This window comes from Aspergillus bombycis (genome assembly GCF_001792695.1).
Source record: "Aspergillus bombycis strain NRRL26010 chromosome Unknown contig00001, whole genome shotgun sequence".
In the NCBI taxonomy this organism is placed as follows: Eukaryota; Fungi; Ascomycota; class Eurotiomycetes; order Eurotiales; family Aspergillaceae; genus Aspergillus; species Aspergillus bombycis.
The window spans coordinates 1,133,173-1,160,970 of NW_019170003.1; the positions used below are offsets into that span (position 1 = coordinate 1,133,173).

Sequence of the window (27,798 nt, forward strand, 5' to 3'; positions counted from 1 at the left end):
GCCGTTGAACTTTGTGACCGAAAAACTCTCCTGTAATCCACCACACAACCATGTTCAATCTTGCTGAACGAATGCGTGAAACGTAAGGTTTCATTGCCTCAATCCAAATTCAGTGACACTATGCTGTGTGACAGAATCAAAGGTCATATTAGTGTTTTGTACGAACTTTCTGTGTCACTATCAGCCGAATGAGAGTCTTTTGGACAGGTTCAAGTAAGGCCGGCACCGAAAGTCGTCTATAAGCCTTACGATATGGCTACTCGATACGACTCAAGCATTGTAACCACAGTTTTAATCACCATAATCTGACCATCGAGCAAGCTTTAGCATATAAGATATCCAACACATCAACAGTTTCGAATGGCTGTGGAAGACTTCAGGTATGTTTATTCCAATTTCTTGTTCCCATCCGTACCACGGATTGTTTGCCACTCTCAAATAACATGTCGAATTGTTTCACATATATTCCGTTGGATGTGGTACACTGCATAATGTCCAACCTGCTAGCTCGACTGCAAGTAGGGGTCTTATGCGTGTATAAATAGGTACAAGAGATCAAACGCCGTCGACTACTTACTTCCGCTAGGATCTTCACTAATAGGTGAAATGACCAGTTGTTGCTACTAACCCCGCACGACTGCGCCTTTTGCGTTTGAATGAGTGCACTCTAATTTGTTGAGTGTATAAATTAAATTTCGCTAGGATGTACGCCAAGTACGTACTCAGAGAACCTCGGTTGGGGTGTAGATGTCATTCACATATATCTTGGGGGGTGGAAACACGATTGCAGCTTGCTAAACTTGACCCCAGTCATTCACTACTCCCAGTGTATGCACTGGTGATGTACCTCAGGATATCAGAGTGAAGCAAAGGTATGTTGAGCTATTTGTTGCTCGTTACTTTTACATTCATTATTATAAACAAGCGTTCAAGAGAATTTCTAGGTTTGGTTGACATATTTCCTTTCAGTCGTTTGTAGCATACGAGAATACATACCTAGCAACATGGACAAGATGGTCGATGCAGACAGCAAGCCCATTGCTAAACACGATACCGAAGTCCTGTCCGAACCTCCCCTTCCTTGGGGCAAGATATCCGTGCTAGCAGATATCAAACGATCCCCGAAGGTGGCAGGATACTGTCTCGCCCTTACATCTGGCATTATCTTGTATGGCTACGATCTGGCCATTGTATCCAATGTCTCTTCTATGCCTGAGTTCCAGTGAGAACCCTTATACCCCTTTATGTTCACTGGGTGTTCTAATAAGGACAAGGCGCGACTTCGGTCGCAAGCTCGATGGTCGACTGATCATTCCGTCCCTCTGGCTGGGTCTCTGGAATGTTGCCAACCTATTGGGGGCATGTTTGGAGCCATTTTCGGAGGTTACGTGCAGGACCGCCTCGGCCGACGCTCCTCCCTGGCGTTCGCAAGTATCATATCGGCAGTAGGCGTGGCGATCGCCTACGTATCGAATCTCCCTGGCGGGATCGATGGCCGGCGAGCGGTCTTCTTCGTAGCGAAACTAGTCCAGGGCTATGCTATTAACATGTTAACGTGCACAATTCAGACATACATGTCCGAAGTCCTGACTCCCACGTTGCGCGGCCCGATCCTCGCCTTCTTCCCCCTCTTCACGTTGCTGGGCCAGCTAATCGGCAGCATCGTCGTCTTCACGTCTCTAAAGGAGAAAGGCCCAGGTGGCTATCTGAAGTGTTTCATCTCACAATGGCCATTCTCAGGCTTGCCCCTTGTCGTTTCCATCCTTCTCCCCGAAAGCCCAACGTGGCTCATCCGCAAAGACCGAATGGACGCGGCCCGGAAATCACAACGCCGGCTGGATTCACCGAGAGTGGATTCGGAGGCAGCCATAGAGAAACTGTGCTCGTCCATTCGGCACGAGAATGAGCAGGCGCAAAACCACCCAGCCAGCTACCTTGAGTGCTTCAGAGGCAACAACTTCCGTCGGACAATGATTGTCTTATACGCGAATCTGATCCCACAGCTGTTCGGTCTAACTCTCATGTCCAAAGCTAGCTATTTTCTGCAGATTGTCGGCATGGGCGCAACCAATAGTCTTCTGTTCCTCGAGGTTGGGATTGCGCTTGGTCTGGTCGCCAATATACTCAGCATGTGGACGCTGTCTCGCTTTGATCGCGTGCCACTGATCATGTTGGGGTTGGCGATCACGACTATCCTGTGGACTGGCATGGGGATACTAGGCTGCTTCCAGGGCGTGGTTACTATCTGGTAAGTCCCGTCTGGAGTATGTCTGGCCGTTGCATTCGACTAACGCTCAATATCCAGGTGGTCTGCAGTCACGATGATGCTAGTCATTACCATTTGCGGTGCAACGGCGTGGCCAGCGTCCTATGCCGTTGGGGCCGAAGCATCTTCGCTCCGTCTACGGGCTAAATCACAGGGCTTGGGATGGGTGATCAACGGGTTATCCAACGGGATCTTTGGTCTCGTGTTGCCGTATATATTCAACCCAGACGAGGGTGACCTGCGGGCCAAAACAGGGTTTGTGTATACGGGCTTGTGCCTCCTAGGGTTGGCGGCAACGTGGTATGTCGTACCCGAAATGAAAGATCGGACACCGATGGAAATCGATCGGATGTTTGAAATGCAGCTCCCTGCGCGGAAGTTCAACACGCAGACGTTCAACGGTGAGAGTGTAAGGACTTCTTCCAGGAGTCAAACCGCAAATTCTGTGTAGATGGTCTTCTGCTCAGGTACGACGCTCGAACGTCAGGGTATCAATTGTATCCATTTTTGAGCCTTGCAAGTGACTTTAGTTGGTTTCCATCTGCCATATCAATCGAATCAATACTGAGATTATCCGAAACACGCGCGAGAGAGGCTAGAAGATTGATACATCAAGCTCTTGCGTAAAACATAGTCATCAATTGAGTTTTATGTACAGGTTTGGCTTGTTTTGTCCTTAATCAACTCAGTAAGATAGCAACGCGTATGCTACACCGAACAGGTCGCATTTCTTATGAATTCGGGGCTTGTACTCGCAGCCCTGGGATATGCACACGCATCTCGAGACACTCCTCGGAAATGCTAGGATAGTCCCTTCCCAACTCTCTTACTTTTCTCGTCAATGTCCTGCCTCAATAGGCATTTCCAGGGCCCTGCCCATGAGAAATCAGGGCCTTCGCTTAGCCAGCTAATCCCTCCGTAGATTTTGTGTATTTTACACAGATCCAGGAGTAGTGGTCATGTAACGGCGCTGATGCCGTCGGGGTGGAGATAAGCACTTGAGGAGAGCGTTGAGCCTCAGATGTGCAGGGTCAAGCTGCCCTATCACTCAGTCGCAGCCTGGAGGGCCTTCTTGGTACCCTTCTTGTAAACACGTTGGTCATTGGGGTCGAAGCCACCGTTACCCCACAAAGCCCATTCTTCCGTCTCCCTCATGTAGTCTTCCGGGCGGAATGGCGTACCGTCGGCTTTCTCCTTTTCCAGGAGTTCAAAAAAGCGATCGTAATCAATGCGAGAATGCCATTTACCATTCACATGGAACCGCGTCGACGCAAGCAGCACACAACAACTGTGGGCATGCTCGGCAGCAATTCCATAGTCCAATCCGCGGCGCTCGAGCTCCGTATTCAAGGAAACCACGAATTCTTGAATTTCTTCATAGAAAGGGACGTTTTGCATGGTTAATCCTGCTCCAGCACTAGTGCTCGTGCCGCAGTAGGTCACACCTTTGATCTCAATGAAGCACGGCAACGCTTTCTCGACCAGGTTCGCGTATCCAATCACCTCATCATCGACGTTAAATCCTTTAACCAAGGTGAGACGGAAGACAGTCCGCTGGACATGACGCTTTTCGCGTAGGATATCCAGACACCGCTGGAATCGTTCCCAGAAGTCTCGGTGAAGGGGGCGGTCAATCTTGCGCAGACTTTCACGGTTGCTAGCATCGATCGAGACATACAATTGGGTCACACGATGCAGCGTTTCAAGTTGATCGGGATGTTGAGCGTTGCACACCAGGAAGCTAGAGATGTGCTCGCTGTGCAACATGTCCAAAAATTCATTAATATGAGGGTAGAAAATCGGCTCTCCGACCAAGCTCAGGGCGCAGTGGCGAATACGCATCGCCTCCGCGAATCTCTCTGCACGGACACCAGGAACACCACGCATCATTTTGATCTTTTTGTAGTGACCCTCCTTAACGCCTTGGAAAATCAACTCTGGTGAATCTACCTTCCAGCGCCAAGTCGTCCCGACAGGGTTGGTGCCATGACGCCAACAGAAAATACATTTGTTGCTGCAAGAAAGCGAAGGAGTTGCCTCCATACACAGATGCGATCGAATACCGTAGAACGAGAACTTGTAACACGAACCTCGGCCACGCAAAGCGGACTTGGTCCATCGGCAGATCTTTACACCGGAGTGAGAGCCGACGATAGTATATCCTTGTTTCGTGAGCGCAGCATAGGTGGGCGATGTCTTGGGAACCATTTCCTTCTCAGTTGATTGGCTGGGTGCCGCGGACTTGCCCGCTGTGGTAAAGTCCACTGGGACAGGACCAGATCCAGTCTGTCCATCAGAGCCCATCTTGATATCCTCTAGGTCAACTACATCTTGGCCGTTGCGTCGTTTAGTGCGTTTTCCGTCGTTCTCGTCGTCGTCCAGGTCCTCCTCGTCACTCTCGAGCGGATCGCCGCTACCAGGAACGCCTTCACCGAGGCCACCATTATCAAGAATGTCGATCAAAATACCCTGCAACCCGCGGGACCACTCTTTCAAGGCAGATTCAGCATCACTCTTGACGTCACCAAATCCCAAAGGATACGCTCTCTTTTTGCCAGTAAGTTTTGCCATCCAGCGATCTAACTCCTTGGCTTGCGAGCAAAATCCTTCTTCCTCAGTAGGCCAACCCTCCTTATCACCGAACCCAAAAACAGAATAACCAGCCAATGTTGACAAAGACGAGGTATCAATGCGGAAGTCATGGTGGGTTTCATCCAAATGGCCAAGGAAAGTGTTGAGGACGGTGTCGATGTTGTAGGTAGGGATCAATAAGCAGTATACATAGCGTGTGCCAGGAGAGGTGGGCGGAGGCTTCGGCGCCGTGGTGAAGTAGTCGTCAAAGTCAATATATGACAGGTCGTGGATTTGAGGGGGAAGAAGACCACGCTCACGGTTCTCGGGATCGGCTCTCTCCTTCGCGGCCGTCCGCAGATCCTCTAGCAATATCTGAGCGTATCTCTCCGTATTCGCGGTCAACGAGGCGAAGAAAATAATAGGCTGGATGAAAGACAACGGGGGTCCCTGGTCCTCCCGACGGCGCCCAGCGACCTTTAGTGGCTTTTTCCCAGATACTCTCTTAGGCCCAGATGAAACCTTCGGGACAGAGTCATTTCCAACAGCAGGCTTTGGAACGCTTTTCTCCGCGACTGCCGGTTTCTCACGCTCCCCAGTACGAATCTGGTCCAATTTCTCCGGGGATTGGCTCCGAGGGGATGGCGGAATTGAGGACGCGGTTACGGCTTTGGACTTGGGTTGGAACCTGCGATAGGCATGCAGGATAATAGCGACTGAAGTGACAGCGATAAGAATAGGGAGACGGTAGGAATGCCAGAGGGTCACAAGACCTAAATTCGTCAGCAAGGCGGTTGGTTCGGAAAGGATGAAGATAACAACAAGGTATATACCTTCGGTCAGGAAGAGTTCGGCCATGATAAGTTAGCAGAGCTACGACGAGTCTTTGCTCGCCTAATTTCTCCGTGCGAGGTCAACGCCTCTTCTTTGTAGAAGATAAGGACTCAGAGCGGAGTGGTTAAGAGGGGCAGTGGGGAAACCTGCAGTGGCATCGCAGATTCCCTCCAGGTTGAACAAAGCTCTTCTGACAAGAGACTCGGTGATGGCTGTGGCTATGAGACACACAGCATAGGTAGACTCCTCCAACAGTGGATTTTGGCGAATGGCCGTTGTTGAACCGAGGAAGATATCGAAATCCCAAGAAAAAAAAAAGTTGACGTTGCGAAACTTCGATGTCACGAGGAATTTTTCACCTTTGCGCTGATTGGCTCCCGCACGGTTACCAGATCGGGCCCTTGCATGCCTGGACACCTGATTTCACTCGGCGTTCCGTTCAGTCCAGCAGCTCAACTCTCTTTCTTCATCTCAGCGACTACAGCGATACAGTTTTATACTAGTATCGACCAGTACGTTGTGATACTATAAATTAGCTAGCGATTTTTTCAAGTCTTTCTCGGCAACCCATCGATTGATCGAGTAAGTCAAACTTCATACCTCACGCTTATCGATCTCTACCCCCAACACGGAGTATATCAGCGTTGTTTATGATAACGCCATACTTACTAAGACGAGGGTCTTAAATAACCTGCGATAGCCGCCTCAATCCGTTTTTCCATTATTAACTATATTGCAATTTGCATCCAGCAATACTACTGGCACACGTCAACTCCTGCACACCAGGGATTTGTACAGAATACGAGGCGGTCGAATTAGTTCTGTCCCAGCACATATATAGACCACCGCGAGTCCACTAGGCAGGATGCGCGATAAAGGCGATCCATTGTCCAAAGAGAAAGACCCCCTTTCTCACTCCTTCAATCTTGAAGAGCAGGCCGTCGCGCAACCTCTTCCAGCAAGGCTCTCTATCGGTCAAAAGATGGAGCGCGCTCTCTACTTTATATTCCTAGCGTTCTTCCTCATGATGACCGCACATGGCTTGCGGTTGGACCCACTAGGGATAGGCATCTCACAACATCATGAACTCTTAACCCTGGAAGAAAGAGTAGACCGCATATTGCAGCAAACTCCATTGATCGGTAGGAGACAACGACCTTCAGCTACTTAAATGTCAATTACTAAAGCGGAAAGTACAGATGGTCATGATGATCTTCCCATTCTCATCCGTGCCATATATGGGAACCAAATCTATCAGGACAATTTCACTGCAAAATTCGCTCATGGTGGCTTTCCCGGACACGTTGATCTGCCTCGTCTTTCCAAGGGCAGAGTTGGTGGCACATTCTGGAGCGTGTTTGTGGAGTGTCCCAAAAACTGGCGGGACTTTTCGGATGCCAACTACGCTCTGAGTAAGAAATGTTCTCAGCCTATCTCTCCAATCACAGTTGACTAACATGTATCAGGTGTACGCCAGACAATGGAGCAGGTAGACCTATGGCTCCGCCTGCAGCAAGCCTATCCGGACACCTTCTCCACGCCCCCAAATGGTACCACAGCTCTTCAGCCCTTCCTGGACGGGAAGATCATCTCGCCGATGGGAATGGAGGGCCTCCACTCCATTGGGAATTCACTTGCCCATCTACGTCATTTCTACGCGCAGGGTGTATCGTATGCGACCCTGACCCATAACTGCCACAACCGTTACGCTGATGCTGCCGTCACCGAGCTCCCAGACGGCAGCGTGAAGAAGGCTGACCCCCTTTGGCATGGTATCAGTGAAGCTGGAAAGGCCCTAGTTACCGAGATGAATCGGCTCGGGATGATTGTTGATCTGTCCCATGTAAGCGCCGAGACTATGCGAGACGTCCTGGGCGCAGGCAAGGACGACTGGGCGGGCAGTAGTGCGCCGGTCATCTTCAGTCATAGCTCTGCATATGCCATCTGTCCTCATCCACGTAATGTCCCCGACGATGTACTGAAGCTGGTCAAATCACGAAATTCCTTGGTGATGGTTAACATTGCCCCGGACTTCGTCTCGTGCAAGGCTGGTGATAACCCGAACGGTCTCCCTGATTTCGTCCCCGAAAATTCTACTTTAGAGCATGTTGCCGACCACATCATGCATATCGGGCAACTCATCGGGTTTGACCATGTTGGGTTTGGAAGCGACTTTGACGGCATCGGCTCTGTTCCTCGCGGCCTGGACGACGTCTCCAAATTTCCAGACTTGGTTGCCGAACTCCTCAGAAGGGGTGTTAGTGATGAGGATGCGGGCAAGGTCGTGGGAGGTAACCTGCTGCGCGTTTGGAAGGAAGTAGACCGTGTTGCTCTTGCGAAGCAAGCTAACGGAGATCTGCCTCTTGAGGATGATCTTTCTGAGGCGTAAATGCGGTCCACCTAAAACTATGTCCCATTTTTCTATCCGTGGATACATACTCTTTACTGCTGTACTTCAAAGATGTGTAACTATGGTTATACCGCATATTTTATCGAACACTTTGCCACCACGTTGACTGAATTTGGCGAGACACCGGTATCTATAGCTTAGGTGGGCTCTAAAAACATTATGCATGGTTTCGATTAACGTTTCTCATCACTCTATGCTATTCAAACTGTAGCATAGATGCCTCCATCCAAACTAGAAATCATTAAGCTACCATGCGAAATGCCTTCAGAAGATTCCTACCCTCGTCCTCCAAAATCTTATACTTCCCCTTCCCGTCCAACCCCAACTTCACCTGCGCTTCCGTCGCCCACTCGTACGTTGAATGCTCACTTGGCTCCAGTCGGACTCGATCCTCCCACCGCTGCACCGCATCTCCGTCAACCTCAACCGTCTTCTCGCCCTCCGTCCCAGTCATCTCCCCAAAGACGCTTTGAGCCTCATGAACCTCCACCAAGAACGTAAACTTGGCTACAAATAACATCGTCCCATTCTTCTCTTTTGTCCACTCTTCCACTCCGACCAAATCCACAATCCTCGACACATGCAACCCGCTTTCCTCCACGACTTCACGCGCAGCGGCTGTGAGAATCGTCTCGTCCGTCTCCTCGCAGCCTCCACCGGGGCCCTCCCAGTAACCGGGCAGGGAATCGGTCAACGCACGTTGGAGCAGGAGGACTCTGGGTTCGCCTTCCTCATTGCTTTTGTTTTGGGAATCGCGAGAGAAGACAAGTCCCCCGACTATGAAGTTGGTCCATTGCGGCCTGGCGGCTTTGAAGCTGGAGAGAGGGATGTTGTACTCGTTTAGATGAGGTGGGATGGTGAACGTGAGATTATGAGACATCTTCCGGATATCTTTTATTGTCTGGTTTGGTTGTTTAATGGGTCGATATATGTCGGGTTGCGGAGATAAATAATTCGGTGGAGAATGGCGTTGATATTCAAGTAAATGTATTTTGTGTTTTATTTATTTATGCATAGGGTTACGGAGATCTGATGACTCATAAAACACGATACCCCACATTCTGTGGGTGATTGGCATTCTGGTTCATGAATATGGTGGTCGTTCTATTTATACTCGGGGAGGAATCCTTGTCAATGACGATGGAGCTTTAGCAGACGATAAGCTTTGATAACATTAATTCAAGCCTGTGGACCGTGATATACATATATACCTGGAGTGGGCAGGATAAGTGAAGGCATATGTGTATATAGTCACGGAACGTCATGCCATCATTAAGGTATGTTAACGATCTTCAGTTAGAAGGGTAGTAAAGCCAAAGTGCGACTGGTTTCTTATAGCATTTTAAGAGATACTGTGCAATTATTTGTGTTGTCCCACAGAATGCGAAAGAAAAGCTTCATTCTCCAATCTCGTCTGATAGCCGGGCAACTCTTCCTTTATTACAACCAGCCTTATCTTTGGATGATTATGGACGCTCAATACCATATTTCTGAGCTTCCAAGTCAATATCTACCGCCTGCAGCTGGCACATCTTCAGACGGACGATTGTGCTGAACAGTCCATTCGCATTTGTCATCTTTTCTCTTCTGCAAATGCCATCTACCTCGTGGCGCCCTGCTCAACATGCAGCTGGACCCCTGAGCGTCAAGAAAGTTGCCACTCCACATATCACATCAAGTCATCCTACAGTGTAAGCGACCGAGGCGTATGATTGTTATGCTCATATCTCAGTCCAACAGATCCCCAGGCTTGGATGGGCCATATTGTGTATTTGGGGAGACAAGTGAGCAACACTGAAACCACGGAGGGGTGGGTATATAAGCGACTTATACATAATGAGTATTCACTTAGGTCTTAGTATGTGAGTAGTCGAAAGTTATAAAACTAGGCGGAAGAAGAATTGAGGACATGAAGAAACATTTGGAAGAGGAAGAAAAGCTTTTGCCATCACAGTAAGCAACCTGCTTAACCGCACTCGTTGGTCTTGAAAAATGGAATTCTTTGACAAGTCAGTACAACTATTGTAAAGACTCTGTCTGGTCGGGCAGTAAGTTATTAGATACCTGTGTTGCTTTGCGGTAGCCGTCCATCCCCACGGCGATCGGAACGGGGTATATGGGGTTATATGAATAATATATGAATTGGAGAAGAAGAAGTCGGTCCATAATATGGAACAGATTGTTACACCTGCTTTGGGGGTCATTTTGATATTGAGTTATAGAGGAGATGAAGTGAACCGGCATACGTTGCGCTCAATGAACGATGGACAAAAGTTTGCGAAGGTATGTATAAGAAAAGATACAACGTGTCAAGTATCTACTCTATACTCCGTATCTTTGATGTTCATGGCGGCGAATCTGTGCCTATAACAGGACTGGAAAATGGTGGTGGAGACACTGAGCACATTTGCGCTAATAACTCATGATCAGCAGGACCGCTAAGCCATGCGATACATGAGTGAAAATGAGGCCTTTTGTGTTCAATACAAGGATGATGCAATGTATTATAGGGTCTCAGGCTCTAGTTTACATGTGTATATTCTGGCGACAATTTAGTATATACATACCGCCGTGATTTACACTTTGCGTGGCGGTTGCAGCAAGGAGATGATTCAAACACACCTCTTGTCGGCGAGAAGGACACGAAATGGCGCTGCATACACAACCAATGTAGATAGGATCAAGTTAAAATAATCTCGGCTCATGTGGTGCTCATGCAGTTTATCAATCAAATCATATAGAACTAAATGAGCCAAAGGAGACCGGTGCCCAACACTCCGTTCCACCTAACATATAAACCGGACCTCCGCCAGCTCTTACAGAAATACGAATGTTATTCATTCCTTTGCCTACGGCCACTGACCTATGGATACGAGCATGCAAAATGAGACAGATGGCCATGGCCACTATCACGGCCACCATGACATGTCCATGCCCGCTATCTTCACAGCAGGAACGAAAGTAACTTTATTCTTCAGCATCTGGACCACCAATTCCATGACCACGTATCTCCTCACACTGGCGTTTTTATTCCTGCTTGCCTGGTTCAACCGCTTCCTGGGGGCACTCAAGTTCCAAATAGAACAAAAGGTGAACTCAACCCGGGTGGCTGGACTTCCCGTACCAATTCTAGGGCAACGACCCGCAGCATATCGACACAGAAAGATCCCCAAGGATCGAGCGAGCCCTCTTCCGCGGTACATACAAGTCAGCGCGAACGATTCATTCGAAAGACCATCGCCACCGCCTCCCTCTCCTCCACCCTTGCATGACGATGAGCGGAGCGAGTTGGTACCCAGCAGTGCAGGGCCGTCGTGCGTCCGGAGGTGGTTCACGATACTTTTTGGGAAATGGACCCCAAGTGGCCCATGGAGCTGGCAGCAAGACGGGGGGCGGTCGCTACTAGAGGGCCTTCGTGCGCTGCTAGGCTATGTCTTGTGAGTGAGGAGTCATTTACATAAAGTTACTATAAACTAACTGATTTTTTTGTATTCTCAGGATGCTGGCAGTCATGACATTCAACATTGGCATATTTTGCGCAGTACTGGCTGGCATCATTGTGGGCGAACTCACTATGGGGAGATTTACTCAGCAATCACCGGGTTGGCAGGATGGATCATGCCACGATGGATGATGACATGACATTTGGATCTTATTTTACTCTCCCTTCATTTCAGTGTGGATAATCAAACATCTCCTCACTGTGTGTGAAACCTCTACAATATTGTTAGGGGAGTTATGTAGAGAAGATTTGGGATTCCGAATCTAGCTTCCACTACTCTAAAGTAGACGTATGGGAATTCGGGGCAGCATCCATGAAAATTGCTTGTGAGCTATGTATCTAGATCAAGATATACCCGATCCTGGAAAGAGCAATGTCAGCACTACCCTAGTCATCATGGACAAGCCCAAGTCATAGTCGTGCAAAGTTCAGACGCAGGACATCCCTAGTTATTGAGTTGTTTGAGCGTGCAATACATGGACTGTAGCGTTGGCGCCCTGTCAGCTCCTTCAGCCCGCATATAGCATGCAATAGGAAATAATCTTCTCAAATATTCTCAGTTCCAAGCAAGGGTGATATGGGTACACAAACCAATCAGTCGGTCGCTCTGGTCTACTCCCTTGTACAGGTAGCCATTTTCTTTTCTTATTTTTGAGCATTTAGATAGTTCCAACTTTCTCTCTGCCCTCGTACAGGTTGGTGCAGACAACCTTTTGCTCCATAACATGGACGCTGCGATCCTCCAGGTTCCCCAAATCTCACTCAGAGCTTCACATGCTAACTGTGCCATATCCTTCTCTGATTACCACAATGTATACACGAGCCCCTCTCCTTCTCTATCTTTTCCCACTCCAAGCTCAGGACCCCACATGGCTATAGCTACTGTAGTCTGCAGCATTTGGCTGTGAAGCCAGGTTCTATATCACCAGCATATACCCATCTTTGTCATACGTATAAACAAGTATCCCATCCGCTACAATGTGTCTCAAAAAGACCGCGTGCTGGCCACAGACAGTCTTTCCTATAAAGCACCTCCCGGGCTACAACACACCCTATTCGCAGAGTTCATGCATGTGGAATACCAATTCCTACCGTATTCCAGCAAAACCATCCGTTCTGATAAAGGATCAGCGCCGGCTATCCTCACCACTTATACTAGCGCCGTGTCCCACCCTAGCCCTGCGCCAAGTAGGGCTATACAGCCAGGGACGATACGACCTCATGCGCCAACACCAGCGAGATGAATGGCACGCCACCCACCCGTCTCGTCCCAAAGAAGACCGATTGAATTGCTTCCAGCAGGCAGTACCAACATATGATAACCACATTGGATGGGCGAGTTTTAAATGGAGACATGACTCCCAGATCCCAGCACAAAGTAGATCAGGTTTGGAGCAAGATTTACAGCATCGACGATTGATTGTACTGTTATTTATTGTGGGGGTTTTTATGCAGGCTTGCTTCCTCACGAGCCAGAACTACAAGGATGGATTTCCTACAGAGGATGTTAGCAGTCAGGGTGGTGGGCGGTTGATCGAGTCTCGGAGACGGCGAGCGAGTTGTTTGGGGTTTGGCGATGCCCAGGTTGAGAGATTCTTGTTGAAGAGGGATCCTTCCGGAGAAGGAGTTACTGGATCTGAGAGGATGGTGTATCGGGAGGCCTTGCCTTATTGTTCGTACGGTGGGGTGAATTAAAGGGAGTGGGATACAGGTGCTTAGGCATATAGAAGGCTCTTCATTGTTCATGATCTTCATATCTAAACGGGTTATCCATCACAGAGGATGCCCATCCAATGCAAGCAACACTTTATAATTTGCTCCCCGGTAAAGCGTTTTCCCCCTGAGGAATTAAAACCCCTTCAAAGAATCGGCCTATCTGCTGGTAATCGTCTAGTCCAATCACGGCCGAGACATCTATTTTGGTCAATTATTGTCGTTCAAGCATGGAAGGGAGGGGGCAAAACGTACATTGATCTGGTCTGACAATCACAATTGCGCCCTGCTCGGGGCCAATACCAAGGTACTCGTATACGCGGCCGTGACCTTTGTTGTAACTTTCGTCGTCGAAGTAGATTTTGTGCAGATCTATTCATTAAGTGAGCTTTATGCCACATACTTGGAGGGGGCGGAAATTCCTTACCTTGGATTTGATTCTTTCCGGTGATTGGGTGGAAAGCCTCTGGGATTTCTTCCAGTTCGATACCGTGTCGCTTCCCATAGCCCACTAAGATAGGTTCAATCACACTGTCTATGTCGGCATCCTTCTGGCGGAAGCGGTGCAAGGGGCTCTCATCTGAGCTTAAGTAGTTTCCAAGCTGCGTCTGTCAGCCAGGGCATGGAAGGTGAATGGAATACCTCCAAACTTACTGCGTTCAACTTGGACCTATTTTCAGGTTTGCTAATGTCACCCATAAAGGCCATGACTCGCCAGCGGCCATCCGATTTCAAAGCTGTCATCAACTGCACGGGTTTTGAGTCGCAGTACCGCACCACTTGGGAACTTGGTAACCTCATGCCGGTCACAATATTAGTAGAAAGCTGTTCTGATCCCTCTGTGTGAAAGGTGATCGCAGAGCTATCGTATTTGGCCGTCAAGCCAGCAGTATATTTCCCGGACTTAATGAACCCTTCCTGGAATTCGGCAGGGGATGTCTGCCCACCAGACGAGAAAAGCTTCGAGAAATATCGGTCGAAGTTGATCAGATCAATAGCTACCTTCTGTCGCTCAACGACATACGTCTCTAACAAGGACGGAGGCGCTAATCCTTTCAAAACGGTGGCCAACTTCCAGCCAATATTGTATCCATCCTGCAAGCTGACATTCATGCCCTGGCCGGCCTTGGGAGAATGGGTGTGACAGGCGTCACCCGCCAGGAAGACGCGGTAATCCCTATGGAAGAAGTCCGCATGGCGCTGACCAATAGCATAGGCAGACCACCACACCGTCTCGGCGAACTCGATTCTGTACTGGCTGAGGATAGCCTTCGCAGATTGTTGTAGATCCTCCAGCTTGACTTCTTTGGCCTTGGTCCCTGCAGGCAGCTCGATGTAAAACCGTGTTAAGTTGCGAGCGTCGCCTTCACGGGGAATGATCAACAAGTTACCCGCCTTGGAGCGGATGGTGGTTTTCTTCCGGATATCTGGGAAGTCCGTCCGGGGTACCATATCCATGACACCCCAGACTGCATCGCTGCTGTCACCAATCATTTTATAACCTAGTGAGCGACGGACCGTACTGTGTGCGCCGTCACACGCCTATTGCAAAGAAAGTTAGAACACGACATGACAGAGGACATCACTTTTCAGAAGATGAGTTAAAACATACAAGAGCATATTTCGCCTCGAAGACCTCAATTCTCCCTTCCTTTTCAGCCGTCACCTTCACCGGATACGACTGTGGATCATTGACGAGCGAACTATCAACCTCAACGTTCTTGATGTCAAACCCATAATCAATAATCTGGTCATTGAACTGCTGCATAGACTCGATGAATAACCCGTTAATACGGGCCTGGTTCAAAATCACATGCGGCTGATGTGATAGCCCTGGCTGTGTATCTGCCGTCCGACCAGTACGTTTGATATCGCCGGCACCGTCGGCAGCCCAGAATACAACCTCCAGGACATGGTAGGACTCGCGCAGCAACTCTTCGCCAATTCCGAAACTCTCAAAGATCTCCACGGTGCGGCACTGAACGCCATCCGCCTGCCCCATGGTCATAGGGCCGTCGCGGCGCTCAAGCACTTTACAGCGGATCCCACACCGCGCGAGCCATGTGGCGGCGCAGAGGCCAGCGGATCCGCTTCCGCAGATAAGGACGTCAACTTTCTCGACCATGACTACCTTGGCGAATATGCGGGTACCCTTCGGCGCTTTATAGTGAAAATAGGGGTGATACTTCAATGATTTGTGAAACTCTCCGTTTTTCTGGCATGTGCAGCCATCGGATTCTTAAATCTGGGGGTCCGGAATCCATCCCGGGGTATCACGGGATGGATTCCGGGGTCGGCATCCGCACGGCAAATCATCACAGCCCTCAGTCAGGGTCTTCTTCTTCTCCTTACTCCACCATGTCCGCCCCGGCTGTGGAGAAAGATACATATCAGCCCATCATATGGAGGACATGCCCTGGGGATGAGAATACGGACAAACTAGCGGGTTTCGCTTACTGTAGGATGGCTTCCCGCTAGGGGTATCACCACTGGCCGAGTTCGTACTTCATGAAACTTCATTTGACGAAATATCCAACATGCGTCCTAATTTCCAAGCATGACCATCGTTAAATGTGCTCTAATATCGTTATATAACGTGCCTATCATCCGTCCCTCTCTGCAGAGCATATCACATGAACGGTTTCTCCGAACGCCAGCGCCGGGTGAAAATCGAATATTCACCATGTCACAGTATGCCCTTCCATATGCCCAAAAAGAAAACTGTGCAACGAAAATCAAGTCATGCAATAATTTACAGGAAGTATTCGCTACGGCCCGGCCGCGATGTGGGTACATGCCGTTGGTCATCGCTGACAGCACTAAAGAGCTTAAATGTCGGTTTGAGATCCTCACCGATCTCGCAAACCGATGCCAGGTTGCCACATCGGTAGCAGTAGTTAGGTGCACTCCACACCGTCACCACGTTTTGGTTCGCAAAGTGGTATTTGTATCCCTCGTTCACCAGTTGGTGCGCACGGGCAATTAGTGTCAGATCATTGACGTGACAGAACTCATCTGCCACCTTATCTCCAAAGAGCCAGCCTACATTTGCATTAGTCAGTCAAAGGCCCGGCGTCTCGCGAATCGGGAAGTGACGTACCAGCGCCTCTTGGGCTGACTGCCCATGTCTCTACATCATCAGGGTCAGACCAGACCAGGTCGCAGAAAGCACCCTCATGCGGAATTTCTTGGGCCCTTGCCACTACACGAACTTGGTCCAAGGTCCTGATCTCCGGGCTTAGGCCACCATGTACACAGAGCACCCTGCCATCAATGATAGCCCCAAGTGTCATGAAGTCAAAGACCTGACAACAGGCCTTCCAGACCGATGCATTGCCGTACTTCTGGAAACACTCCTCGTAGAAGCCGTAGACTTGCGTGATCTGCCGGGACTCGTGATTCCCGCGCACCAGCGTTACTCGGTCCGGATACCTGGCGAAGGATTCGTTAGCATCAGTTCCACAAAAGGCCCAGCGCTAGTATGACTGACTTGGCCTTCAAGCATAGTAATAATGTCAAGGTCTCCAGACTAAAGTATCCTCGGTCGACATAATCACCCAAAAAGACGAAATTCCGATTCAGCGTCACCTCGTTCGACCCGGCGCTTGAAGAGCGCTCTCTTTGTGAGCTCGTCTCGTCGCCACCTTCCGAATGTGATCCCGAGTTTCTCAACCTTTTCCGCAGTTTGGGGTCCGTGATTTCCGAGGGAGGCTCGATATCAGCTGAAGTGATCACAGACGATGATGTTTTCGGGGGTTCGACCATAGACTCGTCTGGCATGCCGCCCGACACGCGGAACAGCTCCAGTAGATCGTAGAATTGGCCATGGATATCTCCGCAGACTGTGACAGGCGTCGAGACCGGTTGTACGTTCGATTCTAAGCGCGCGCACAACTGAGCCTCGGAGGAACAAGCACAGATCTCATTCGACGGGTTGCTTACCTTCCATCATGTACTCCTTCACAATCTCACATAGTTGTTTCATATGTTGCTCTGAAAGATACTTGCAATCTTTTGCAGCCTCTAACCATTCGTCGGGGCCGGCATTGCGCTTTAATTTGGCCGGTCCTGGCTGCGGGACTTTACTATCGACCATGGTGAGAGTGGACGAAAGCGCTGAGTAAAAGGGGGAATTGAGGGGTAGATCAACAGAAGGATAGAAGATAGAGGCTGGACGGTCAAAAAATGAGGGGAAAGGAACGATTGGAAGAGGACCGTCTATTTGCAGCAGGGGCGAATATCTAGAACGTCGCAAAGGTTGGATTGAGTAATTAATCAAGATCAAGTGACGCTTTTCCCCACACGTGGTGGTTGGGTATCTCGAGGTCGCGTGATTGGCCCCTCTGGTGTCCCGTACCTGACTTGTCATGCTTTTGCTCTTCACGGAGTCTCTCGTCCCCCATTTCATTCTGTCACTTATTTGCTTCGCCAGAGTCTCGGTGTCGACTCCCATCTTGGAAGTTTCATTCCTCTTGTCTCCCTCCCATCTCTTTCACAGCCCCGGTTTGCCAACTCGGTCTTGCATCCATCTTCGAGAACCCCTCCCCCGCAATCTCACTCCGAAAGGAGTGTAGATCTGTGAAACGCTCTACGCCATGACGCAGATTCCAGCTGGGAAATCAACAGGAGGTGTCCTCCAAATCCCTATTGCCGCGACACAGAAGAACACCACCAACACTGCTGCTGCTGCTACCGCCGCCCCCGCGCCAAAGAAGGCGCCCAAACCAGCTGCACCACGACTCAAACTCCTAGTGCGGAGACTACCTCCGGGATTAACACAGGCAGAGTTTGAGGCTGCTGTGGGGCCTGAATGGAAAATTGGAACGGGAAAGATCGATTGGTTTCAATATAAGCCGGGCAAGGTCTCTAAGGAGTGGGTGCCCGGCTAATTGTACTTATTATATAGATTGCCGAGTGCTAATTTGGGAAACAGCCCAGCGAAGCCGTCACGACCCTCGCGTGCCTACGTTCACGTTGTGTCCAGCGACCATATTATTCCATTCTCGAGTAAGGTTCGTCAGGTATCTTTCACAGACGCCCGAAACACCTTCAACGATCCCATTCTGTTGGGCCCTCCCTCCGTGGAATATGCGCCGTATGCGAAAATTCCCGGAAGCCGTGTACGGAAAGATGCTCGCCAAGGGACTATTGACCAGGACCCGGATTTCATTGCCTTCCTCGAAAGTCTTACACAGCCTATCACCAAACCGCCTCCGGTCGAGAATACCACTGATGCGGATGAGAAGAAGGAGACAGTGACCACTACACCCTTAGTGCAATATATCAAAGAGAAAAAGGCGAACAAAGCGAAGGATAGTTCCAGTAAATCCTCAAAGCACGCCAAAGCGGATAAGGAGACCAAGGCAGAAAAGGTTCAAGCAAAGAAACTGCTCCAACGTCCGGATAAGGAAACGGCACAAGCCCCGGAGAAGAATGAAAAGAAATCCAAGGCGGATAAAGCCACCAAAGACGCAGTGAGGGCAGCTAACAAACAGGCTGCCAATGTCGCCAAACAAACCGCGAAGGCCTCAGCGGTACAGAACTCACCCAAGGACACCGGTCAGTCTACCCCGACCACGGAGCGCAGACGAGAGCGGGGAAGCGTTGCGGCCGCAGCCAAGATCCTCCAGCGAGACTTAGGCCTAGCACCATCCGGCGGTCGCCGCAAGGGGGGCAAGGGCAGTTCGGCGGAGACGGACGCATCCAAAACTGAAGCGACTAGTGTCGAATCGGGCAAGAAGGAGACCCCTCCGAAATCGTCGAGAGGAGGCGCCTCGTCACAGAACGCAAAGGCCAAGGGAAACGTACCACAAGCCAATGAGTTGACATCCCAGTCTGAAGCGAACACACCTCCCGCTAGCACTACGCCCATCTCGGGTAAATCCTCGAAATCAAAAGGGAAACAGGCACCGCCCACGGCCTCTACAGCCAGACAAGCTTTCCTCAAGCATGCCAATCCCTCACAGGGGGTGACGGAGCCATTGTTAGAAGCGGCATTTAAGACGTTCGGCAAGGTGGTGAAGGTGGAGATCGATAAGAAGAAGGGATTTGGATATATTGATTTTGCAGAGCCAGACGGACTACAAAAGGCGATCGCCGCCAGCCCGGTATCAGTCGCCCAAAGCCAAGTTGTGGTGCTGGAACGCAAGATTAACCCCGGCGGAGAGAAAGGCCGTGGCAAGAATCGCAATGAACCTCAGGCTACCAACGCTAATGGCAACAATAACAGCAGCAACAGCAATACCAATGGTGGTCGCGGGGGTAAAACGAATGAGGGTGGCTCGGGATCGTCGCGTGGACGCGGCGGGCGATCGAAGAAAGGCGGTGGTAAGGGAAGTGGCGGAGGTAACACCAATGCGAATGCGCCCGAGGGGACTGCCAAGGAGGGGAAATGATATTCATGAATTGTCATGCTGTACGAAACGTTCATAGATACCCTTAGAGGAATAGTAATGCGCTACTATCTAGAAATTAGACGGCACACACCTGTGGGCAACCTCCGGCATCCGGCAAAAGAACGACGGTTGCGCAAATGTATATGGGATCCTACAATAGAATGGCACGCTAGGGACGATGTTGCAAAACTACCGCGGTGAAAGGGTCTCAGTATATGGTCTACAATATGTCAAGTTTCAGAAGATAATCATTTTATTTGAGCAAATATGGGTATATAGATAAAAACTCCAAGGCCCGATCATCATTTCACCAACATTAAAGTGAAGAAAATGGGAGCTAGACACCTTTCAGACCTCCTCAACGCCCACCAAATCCGACCGACCGAAGTCAAGACATCGAGACAAGGTAAAGATCATCACCACTCCCTGGACAGAAGGCACTCGAACAAGCTCACCGAAGCGAGTCGTTCGCAGATACCAGCGGTCGAGGCGGGAGTAAACACGGCTTCACTTTAGGGCATTGAGGACATAGAAGTCATCAGCAAGGGTGGAGATTCTGTAGCTCTTTAGAAGAGTTCAGAGGTGGGACGTCTACTCTAAAGTGATTCTTTGAACTGTAGGCAGGAACGTTAGTAATCATCCTTCAATGGGCTCATTGTTTTGAGCTGGAAAATCCCAAATGTAGGGAGGGGAGGAACTTACGTAGAGTCGCTTAATTTTCGAAATGAATGGGAAACCGCCGGTATTTATACTCGACGCCTATCGCTAGTGCGTGCGCTAGTGGGAAGCGAGGTCATGTGTGTTTGGCTTGTTTGCCTGCGCGCTTGTGGTCTGTTAGCAAATGAACAGCGAGGAAGAGTTTTCAAGGCTCCGCTTGTTCATCCATAGCTTAGCATTAGTCTTGCTGTTCCGATTCTGGCTGCGAATGGCGATTGGTCGACGTGCTCGCTCGGAAAGAGATGCCCAATCCACTTTCATCTACGTAGTTTTGTTCTCGGCATCAGGCCTTTTTCGGCTCGCTGTTAGCTATGTCGTGCGTGTCTGATGCCAAATGGCCTCCAGTCCCCATCGGGCCGAGTCTCGGTATGCCGATATGCGTCGGACTACTTAGGACCTACGTAGCTATAATCTGTAGTCGCTGTGGTCAGGTGAAGTGATAGTGAAGGATAGTTTTTGTCTTTAGATGCTTGTTTGACGAATGCTCGATCATTTGTAATCGGCGTCACTACATAAGCTGTACAGAGGACACACATGAAAGGCGCAAGCGTTTGCGCAAATACCGTAGTCGTCGTGAGATAATGAGGTTTTTGTTAAATTATAACCCCTTCTTGGACGAGACAGACGTGTATCGCTCGGTGCGTGGTTCCTCAATATCTATAAGGCTTGTCCAGTTTTGAGTAGGGTGACTTTCGCGGTTGGCTGACTCAATCTCCCTGCAGTCAGTATACCCCCCCCCCCCCCGGTTTGAATATATATCTTGTAGTGACCATTTCACCTGAATGAGACCGAACCCCCATAAGCAGACCACAGACTTTAGTATAGTAACCAACCCCTAAATTCAATAACGGTAACTACTAGAGTCAGTCACAAAATTGAAAACCCCAAACCAGATAGAAAACTCGACGGTCCCAAGTGATATATTGGTGAATGTTGGGATCCATATTTACGTCGTATATCGCTTATCGCAAGCTTATCAGTTATCGATAAAGGCCAACCCCAAGAGTTGATGTTTTGGCAACAGAATGAATGTGCCCATTATAGTGCATTAAAAAGCTAAGAAGTCTTAACCAGCAAACCCCGATGGTCTAGTTGGATATGGCGCTTGGCTGCCATGGAATCTTCTCTATAGCCGAGAGGTCGCCGGGGGAAAAGCTCTTTCCTTTTTTGCCTTTTTGATGACTCTCACATCCTGCTTTATCGGCATTCCAAACATGACAGAGTTTTTCGGCGCAAGGTTGGCAGGCATCTCTCTCGCCTGGCATACATGAGCTTACCGACCCAACTCAACAGCAGTATACTCGCCGTTATTGTGTGTGAAATTAAAGGTTTTCTGATTTTGAGGAACATAGAGGGAAAACCGAGGCCACGGCTGCAGGAGTTTGTAGGCTGTTGATGCTAGTTAACAACTGCTCTATAAGTTGGCTTAATAGTGGCTGTGTCCTAATAGATATAGAGTACCTTTGTTTACCCTTGTCGATAAAGAACCCCCATGCTCGGGGCTGCTCGCTCAAGTGACTGGACATTGGCACACCTGGTGCCTCAGGCATCAACAACACAGCACGTGACACCACAAGCAAGGTTGACTTATAATATCACGTGGCAGTATAATGGTGCCTGAGACAATTATGACTGGTAGAACTAACGTAATCTTTAACAAAATCAGCATCCAGATACTTTCACACAGCCCCCTGAGTACGCACTGGCCAGTACTATAATGCTTTTAAGTTGGTTCGCTTCGCTCCACCACGTAATCATTCATAGTATTTGATCATTGGATTGTTCCTGCGCCTGTGGTATTACCACTTAACCGTAGAACTTTCGACTTACACAAAGAAATCATCAAGGCGGTTAGTGAGTGACGGCTTCCCAGATCACGGTTCACCATGCAGGCCTTATTCTTAAGGCCTTCAACGATAAAAGTCCAGTTATTGAAAACCCAATATTCCTGCCTAGTGGGATACGACGCTCAGCTGCAATGGAACATATCCTGTAATCGAAAGGTTACAGGTGATATGGAACAGTTCATTTCAACCATTGAGAAATAGATCGGAAAAGGGGCGTTAGGATTTCCAAAGAAGACTCGATTTCTATTGCAACAGGGAAACAATTCTAGCACTGAGGACTACTACATACATTACAAGTAAAGGAAGGGTACCTAGCAGTAGCTGGAGGCTACAACGCTTCAGTCGCACTGTCCAAGCAGGCGAGTTGCTCGAAGTCAAGCCACGATCATGACCAGTCACAGTGAGCTCGCTCGACAGTGTCCCAATTCCACCTTTAGTCTTTTGCCCCCATATCTCCATATCGTGCTTTTGCCCGAACATCTTTAGCGCATTTTCAAGATAATCAGCGACATCATGGGCTCGGGGCCGTCGACGCGCAATGTCCAATGGTGTATCATTATTGAAATCTGTTGAGTCGATATGGCAGCCGTTCTCGACTAATATTGTGGCGATTTCCACACTGCTCGCTAGATGCAGTGGCGTACGTCCTTGCTCGTTGATTGCAATGTCTGGTCGCACGTTGAATTTGCTGAGAAGTAAGCGCAAAGTATCAATTTCATTGGCTGTCGTTGCCATGTGTAGCAGGGTATCACCACTCAACATGCATTTGTATGTAAGGTCAGTCCTCCCGGAGGTAATTACGTCTCGAAGCAATTCCCAATGGCCATGTTTGGCGAGGGTCAAAGCAGGAAGATCCAACATGCTTCTGGTTTCCCAATTGAGTGATTTGGTTTTGCTCTGTAGCACCTCTATGACTTGTGTCTGTTGAAGTAGCGAAGCCATCATATAAGGTGTACAGCCCCTGGCGTCTGTGAGGTTGGGATCTGCGCCTAGCTCGAGCAGCATCTCTGTCACTTCAACTGCACGTGCGCTGTTCGAAAGGCTAGCATAGTGTAGTGGTGTTAGTCCGCGTTCGTCTCGGGTGTTTATGTTACAGACATGGATCTTGTTACTCCGCGAAAGGGCCGAGTGGAGCAAATGGATAATCTCTGGGTGTCCCATTGCGCTCGCTGTGTGGATAAGCCCCTTTTCAGCTTGTGGGTCTAACAGCTCGCACTCGAGGAGGGCTTGTACAGCATCCAGCGCGCCCAGTCTGATAGCCCATATCAGGGTCGAGTTACCGGCGTTGTCTCTCATGTTTGGGTTAGCACCCTTTCGCAATAACAATTTGACAAGCCCTTGGCACCTGTATTTCTCGTAGCGGATGTCGTTGATAAATTTGTAAGGTGGAATGTATACATGGTCTGCCACAGTATCGATCATGCCGATAGTAACGCCTTCTTCTGCATATAACGCAAACGATAATGCAGTAAAGCCATTTGAATCCTGAGTGTCGACGTTGATCGATTTATGGCTCAGGAACACGTTGACGAAGTCATAATGACCGTGTCCCACTGCAAGCATGAGGACCGTTCGGCTCTTCGAGCCCAATCTGGCATTGGTATTGATATTGCCTGTCTCCAGAAGCCCTTCAACAATCCTTTGCCGTCTCTCCTGCTCGCACTGAGGACGATCCTCACAAGTTAAACCACACATAGCGTCGACTACTGCCTCCTCCTCTACTGGGGTGTTGTGTTTCAATAATTCTGCTACCGTCTCGACATGACCATTGAGGCAAGCGTATCGTAAGGGGGTACGACTGTATTTAGGATCACGTATGCCGACATCATGGTTTTCAACAATCAGGAGATTGACCATATTGGATAAACCGAACCAAGCACAAAGGTGAAGAACGCCCATAGCTTCATGAATCCACTCCTCAGATACATTTGGACAACACTTAGCGACTGCTTGTATGAGCCATGCAAAACGAACAGGATCTTTGAGGAACTGAACCGCTGCCGTCTCAATCCGTAGATCATTCGCTTTGCGAACGTGGTCTCCCCAAAATTCAAGAGCGTAGGCCAGAAAAGGATACGCCGTGATATTCCCATAGTGTTTCAAGGACTGCTCGTCCTGTAAGTACTTCAGGCAAAGCTTCGCCATCTCGTACTCCGCACGCTTTAAAGTTGGATAACGGCCACGCTCAGCGAGGACGCTCGGCAAGGTACTGTGGAAAAGTCGTACGATAGAGTGTGGTTCGTCGCCCTTTTGAACGGTGACTAGCCCGTTTGCTGATTTCAGGATGAAAGTTCTTTTGTCTAGGTTTGCCTCTACGATCAGGCCCGAGACGCTGTTGAGGGCCAACGCATGCTGTAACTGTAGCAGATTTAAAGGCCGACAAGCCGACATTATCAGGGAGAGTGTCATGATTGCTACGTTTAGCTCGCTTTCTGTTTTGTATCTCTCAAGCTTCTCCATCCGTTCATTAACGTACGCGGCCAAAGGTTCGAGTGGTATGCAGTCCAAGGTTTTAAGCAAATCGTCATCGTTCTCTGGCTCCTTGTGCCTTTCGAGTAAATCCTGGACCCAAATTTGTGCAACGATAAACTTGCCCTGTGCGCTTGTTGCAATTCTCCAGCACACTTCATCGACCAGCTTGCTCTTATTGCGCAGGTACCGTGCAACGCCTCTTGGGTTGTACTTCGGTGACGGATGCACGCGCTCATCCCGTCGATCGCGGCCCGTCTTGCATGCCTGATTGATCATCTCACGACAGAACTGTTCGAGCTCGTAATCTTGAGCGCGTACCTCCATCCGTACGGTGTCATAAAGCTCCTCGCCCTCATGGTTCTGGGGACAGGTGATTTTTGCCTTTTTGCAATTCAGGCATAGGTCGAATTCTCCACCGTTGCAATCACAATGAAAATAAATGCGAGGGTTTTCTGTGCCGCAGTAATCGCAATAGATATCCTTGCCAACTTCTCGGTAACCCAGTGAGGTGGTAAGAAGGCTCAGGGGAAGGCCATCCTGAACAAGCCCCAGGGCATAGTCCTTGATAAGCTCTGAAACCTCCGGGGAGCATTGATTCAGGCCGTCAACTATAAGATATACGCGATCCTGTTTGGCCACTAAGTCCTGGAACGTCTGCTTCATGATTTCTCTAGTCGAAAGTGCTCCGTTGCTACGACTCTGGTATGCCTCTATGAGCTTCGGTGGAATATCGACGTTAGGATCACACGAGATTAGCTGCCTTAGCATGCTACCCAGAAGGCGGTCTGGTGTTTGGTTGACTCGTATATATTCGTCATCACTTAGATATATGTAGATGACTGGTTTTGGTGACTCAAAAGCCTTTTGGAGGTGGTGAACCACTATAGCACAGAGATTGGTCTGGTCGATAAAATGAATCAGTAAAACCGATCATTACATATTGGAGGGATCTCGTCCGCCCGATGGCGTACCTTGCCTGTGCCAGGCTCGCCGTAACATCGAAGTTGCCAGCGACTTCCTTCGACCCAACGCCTGAATACATCGGATTCAAGAAGCCACTTTCCCGTTGGCACGGATCTGCCAAACAGCTCTTCCTGCTCGGTTTTGAAATCCAAGTTAGAGAGCCAATCCCGGAATTTACGGCGGAATTTGGTGTCCAGTGCCGTGCTCATCTTGTCGAATCCATCCTTTACTTCATGTGCGAATACAACCAGAGCCCTTTGTTAGTACAGTCTACTTGTTATTCAAACCAGGGGGGGATGCTGCCCCCTTTCATCTCTCATCTGGATACTACGTACATTGTTCGATGTCTTTCGCCGCCGCCGTATCCTCGGCGAGTGTCCTGGGGGGAATCACCGCCAATAGATCCTTTGCATAAGCCGCAGCAGTTACAGCAGCATACGGCTGCCACTTCTTGCACTTATGAGTGTCTGAATAGTCCGAGATACCCCGGATGGCAAGACATGGGAAGTGATCCACCAGGCCCGCCGCTTCCTTCTCGAAACAAAGTACTTTTTCGGATTTGCGAAGCTCATCCCGAAACATCGGGTCTTGCATAGTGAGGTCTGCAGATGCAATGAGCCCATAATGGACGGAGGGACCATCTTCCAGTCGCGGGGCACGATCGACTATTTGTGTTCTGTCACAGTTGCTGCAGTCCTCACCTTCGTCAGAATGGCGATACTCTGCCCGGAACAGCAGGTCATGCTCGCGACCCGGAAAGCCAAAATATGGCATATCCAGATCCCGGAGCTTGGAGATCGCCTCCTGTATATACGATTTCATGCCCCCCTGCTTGAAGTTGTGATGTGATTGGAGCGTATTTGCCGCCGTGATCAAAGTACTTTTCGGCTTGTTCAGGTGGGATATAATTTTGTACCCTTCAGGGTACTTTTTACCCGTATCGTACTGCATAATGCCGCCTAAATCATATCCAATCACGCATTAGCCAAGTCAGGTTTGATAAGGTGCTCTAGGCAGCGCGGGACTGGAGTCTAGAATCCTAGATCACCAACGTACCATGATTGCCCTGAGGCCTGCTGACAACAACGTCTCCGAGCCGAATATCTCTCTTTCCCATGTAAGGGTCAGGAGAGTCTGTGGCCCCCCCGCCAACACCTACCATCAATCCAAACCGGATCTGGGGAAACGTGCGGATCATGTTCACCGCAGTTTCAGCAGCATTAGCTTTTCCTTGGCCGATAGGTCTAGCAATGACGACGTTGTGCTTCCCCATGCGGCCGACAATGTATGCGTTCTCATCGTGGGGGGTAGGTGGAGAGACGTGCAGTTCGTCTAGGAGAGCCCTGGCGGCATTTTGCTCGGCGTCCAGAACACAAACCCAGCCGACGGTGTAGGCGTCGCGAGTGTGAAGAATGCGATTTGAGCTGTCCATACTGCGGTAGAGTCAAAGTGAAGATGGAATACTGTGACAGGATGGGAGAGAGGTCCTAAAAGGAGTAGGGGGATGAAGAAGAAGAATTGGTAATGTAATGTCTGACCGCCACTTATGGAACAAGTAAGCCCTAGGAACATATGGAAGTGATTCAGGGGGTCACCAGCAATGCTGAACCTTTAGAAGATTGTGAATGAGGAAAGAGCACTCCCGGCCTCAGAGTTCGTGCTGTATGCAAGTAGTAAGTATAGTCAGATGGGCCTGCCTTACGTAGTAAGGATTGGAAGTCATCAGGATAGACAGGCCGTGACAGCATGAGACTGAATGAAGACAAGATACTGTACGGTGTCCTTATTCGGTATGGTTTCCTTTGGTGTCTCGTATGTGTTTGTGGCAGCAAAGCAAGGCTGAAAGCACCCCTGGGTAACGTATGAGTAATGAGTGCTCGTTATTTATTGTTAGGCGCCATGCTGTTGGCTCAGTTTCAATAATGAGACTTGTCTTGGTTGAAACTAGGGTCTTTGGCTGTGGCGGACTCATCGGACGAGGCTGAGTGTCTGCTACTCTGCAAACCGGGAATCTCCAATCCCGTGCTCCGGGGGCTTCTTTGGGGCTTCTTGGGACCTGCCAAGGTTGGGAAAGGAGGTCACAGACGAATAAATGATTCAGATTGAGT

The 27,798-nt window shown here is 49.5% G+C and overlaps 9 protein-coding genes across 9 annotated transcripts; 4 read left to right on the forward strand and 5 right to left on the reverse strand.

Annotated features, from left to right (window-relative positions):
• Window positions 1-1,004: 1,004 nt before the first annotated feature.
• ABOM_000404 (sugar transporter) lies at window positions 1,005-2,717 on the forward strand (the record flags this gene model as incomplete). Its single annotated transcript, XM_022527534.1, has 3 exons — window positions 1,005-1,190; window positions 1,275-2,248; window positions 2,306-2,717. The coding sequence occupies 3 exons, from the start codon at window positions 1,005-1,007 to the stop codon at window positions 2,715-2,717; spliced, it is 1,572 nt and encodes a 523-aa protein (XP_022395007.1).
• Window positions 2,718-3,310: 593 nt separating this feature from the next.
• ABOM_000405 (flavodoxin and radical SAM domain protein) lies at window positions 3,311-5,695 on the reverse strand (the record flags this gene model as incomplete). The annotated part of the gene is made up of 2 exons (XM_022527535.1): window positions 3,311-5,610; window positions 5,671-5,695. The coding sequence occupies 2 exons, from the start codon at window positions 5,693-5,695 to the stop codon at window positions 3,311-3,313; spliced, it is 2,325 nt and encodes a 774-aa protein (XP_022395006.1).
• Window positions 5,696-6,536: 841 nt separating this feature from the next.
• On the forward strand, window positions 6,537-8,060 carry ABOM_000406 (putative dipeptidase; the record flags this gene model as incomplete). The annotated part of the gene is made up of 3 exons (XM_022527536.1): window positions 6,537-6,813; window positions 6,871-7,083; window positions 7,138-8,060. The coding sequence occupies 3 exons, from the start codon at window positions 6,537-6,539 to the stop codon at window positions 8,058-8,060; spliced, it is 1,413 nt and encodes a 470-aa protein (XP_022395005.1).
• Window positions 8,061-8,322: 262 nt separating this feature from the next.
• On the reverse strand, window positions 8,323-8,961 carry ABOM_000407 (NUDIX hydrolase; the record flags this gene model as incomplete). Its single annotated transcript, XM_022527537.1, has 1 exon — window positions 8,323-8,961. One exon carries the CDS (start codon window positions 8,959-8,961, stop codon window positions 8,323-8,325), a length of 639 nt encoding a protein of 212 aa, XP_022395004.1.
• Window positions 8,962-10,958: 1,997 nt separating this feature from the next.
• On the forward strand, window positions 10,959-11,715 carry crmD (putative copper transporter crmD; the record flags this gene model as incomplete). The annotated part of the gene is made up of 2 exons (XM_022527538.1): window positions 10,959-11,518; window positions 11,580-11,715. 2 exons carry the CDS (start codon window positions 10,959-10,961, stop codon window positions 11,713-11,715), a joined length of 696 nt encoding a protein of 231 aa, XP_022394999.1.
• Window positions 11,716-13,390: 1,675 nt separating this feature from the next.
• On the reverse strand, window positions 13,391-15,421 carry ABOM_000409 (putative phenol 2-monooxygenase; the record flags this gene model as incomplete). Its single annotated transcript, XM_022527539.1, has 5 exons — window positions 13,391-13,497; window positions 13,552-13,668; window positions 13,724-13,898; window positions 13,951-14,838; window positions 14,909-15,421. The coding sequence occupies 5 exons, from the start codon at window positions 15,419-15,421 to the stop codon at window positions 13,391-13,393; spliced, it is 1,800 nt and encodes a 599-aa protein (XP_022394998.1).
• A 627-nt stretch (window positions 15,422-16,048) lies between these two features.
• sitA (TOR signaling pathway phosphatase SitA) lies at window positions 16,049-17,392 on the reverse strand (the record flags this gene model as incomplete). Its single annotated transcript, XM_022527540.1, has 4 exons — window positions 16,049-16,338; window positions 16,397-16,728; window positions 16,787-17,174; window positions 17,239-17,392. The coding sequence occupies 4 exons, from the start codon at window positions 17,390-17,392 to the stop codon at window positions 16,049-16,051; spliced, it is 1,164 nt and encodes a 387-aa protein (XP_022394806.1).
• Window positions 17,393-17,891: 499 nt separating this feature from the next.
• Window positions 17,892-19,691, forward strand: ABOM_000411 (putative nonsense-mediated mRNA decay protein Upf3; the record flags this gene model as incomplete). The annotated part of the gene is made up of 2 exons (XM_022527541.1): window positions 17,892-18,169; window positions 18,230-19,691. The coding sequence occupies 2 exons, from the start codon at window positions 17,892-17,894 to the stop codon at window positions 19,689-19,691; spliced, it is 1,740 nt and encodes a 579-aa protein (XP_022394807.1).
• Window positions 19,692-22,498: 2,807 nt separating this feature from the next.
• ABOM_000412 (uncharacterized protein) lies at window positions 22,499-27,122 on the reverse strand (the record flags this gene model as incomplete). The annotated part of the gene is made up of 4 exons (XM_022527542.1): window positions 22,499-25,627; window positions 25,699-25,919; window positions 26,026-26,649; window positions 26,747-27,122. The coding sequence occupies 4 exons, from the start codon at window positions 27,120-27,122 to the stop codon at window positions 22,499-22,501; spliced, it is 4,350 nt and encodes a 1,449-aa protein (XP_022394808.1).
• Between the last annotated feature and the right edge of the window lie 676 nt (window positions 27,123-27,798).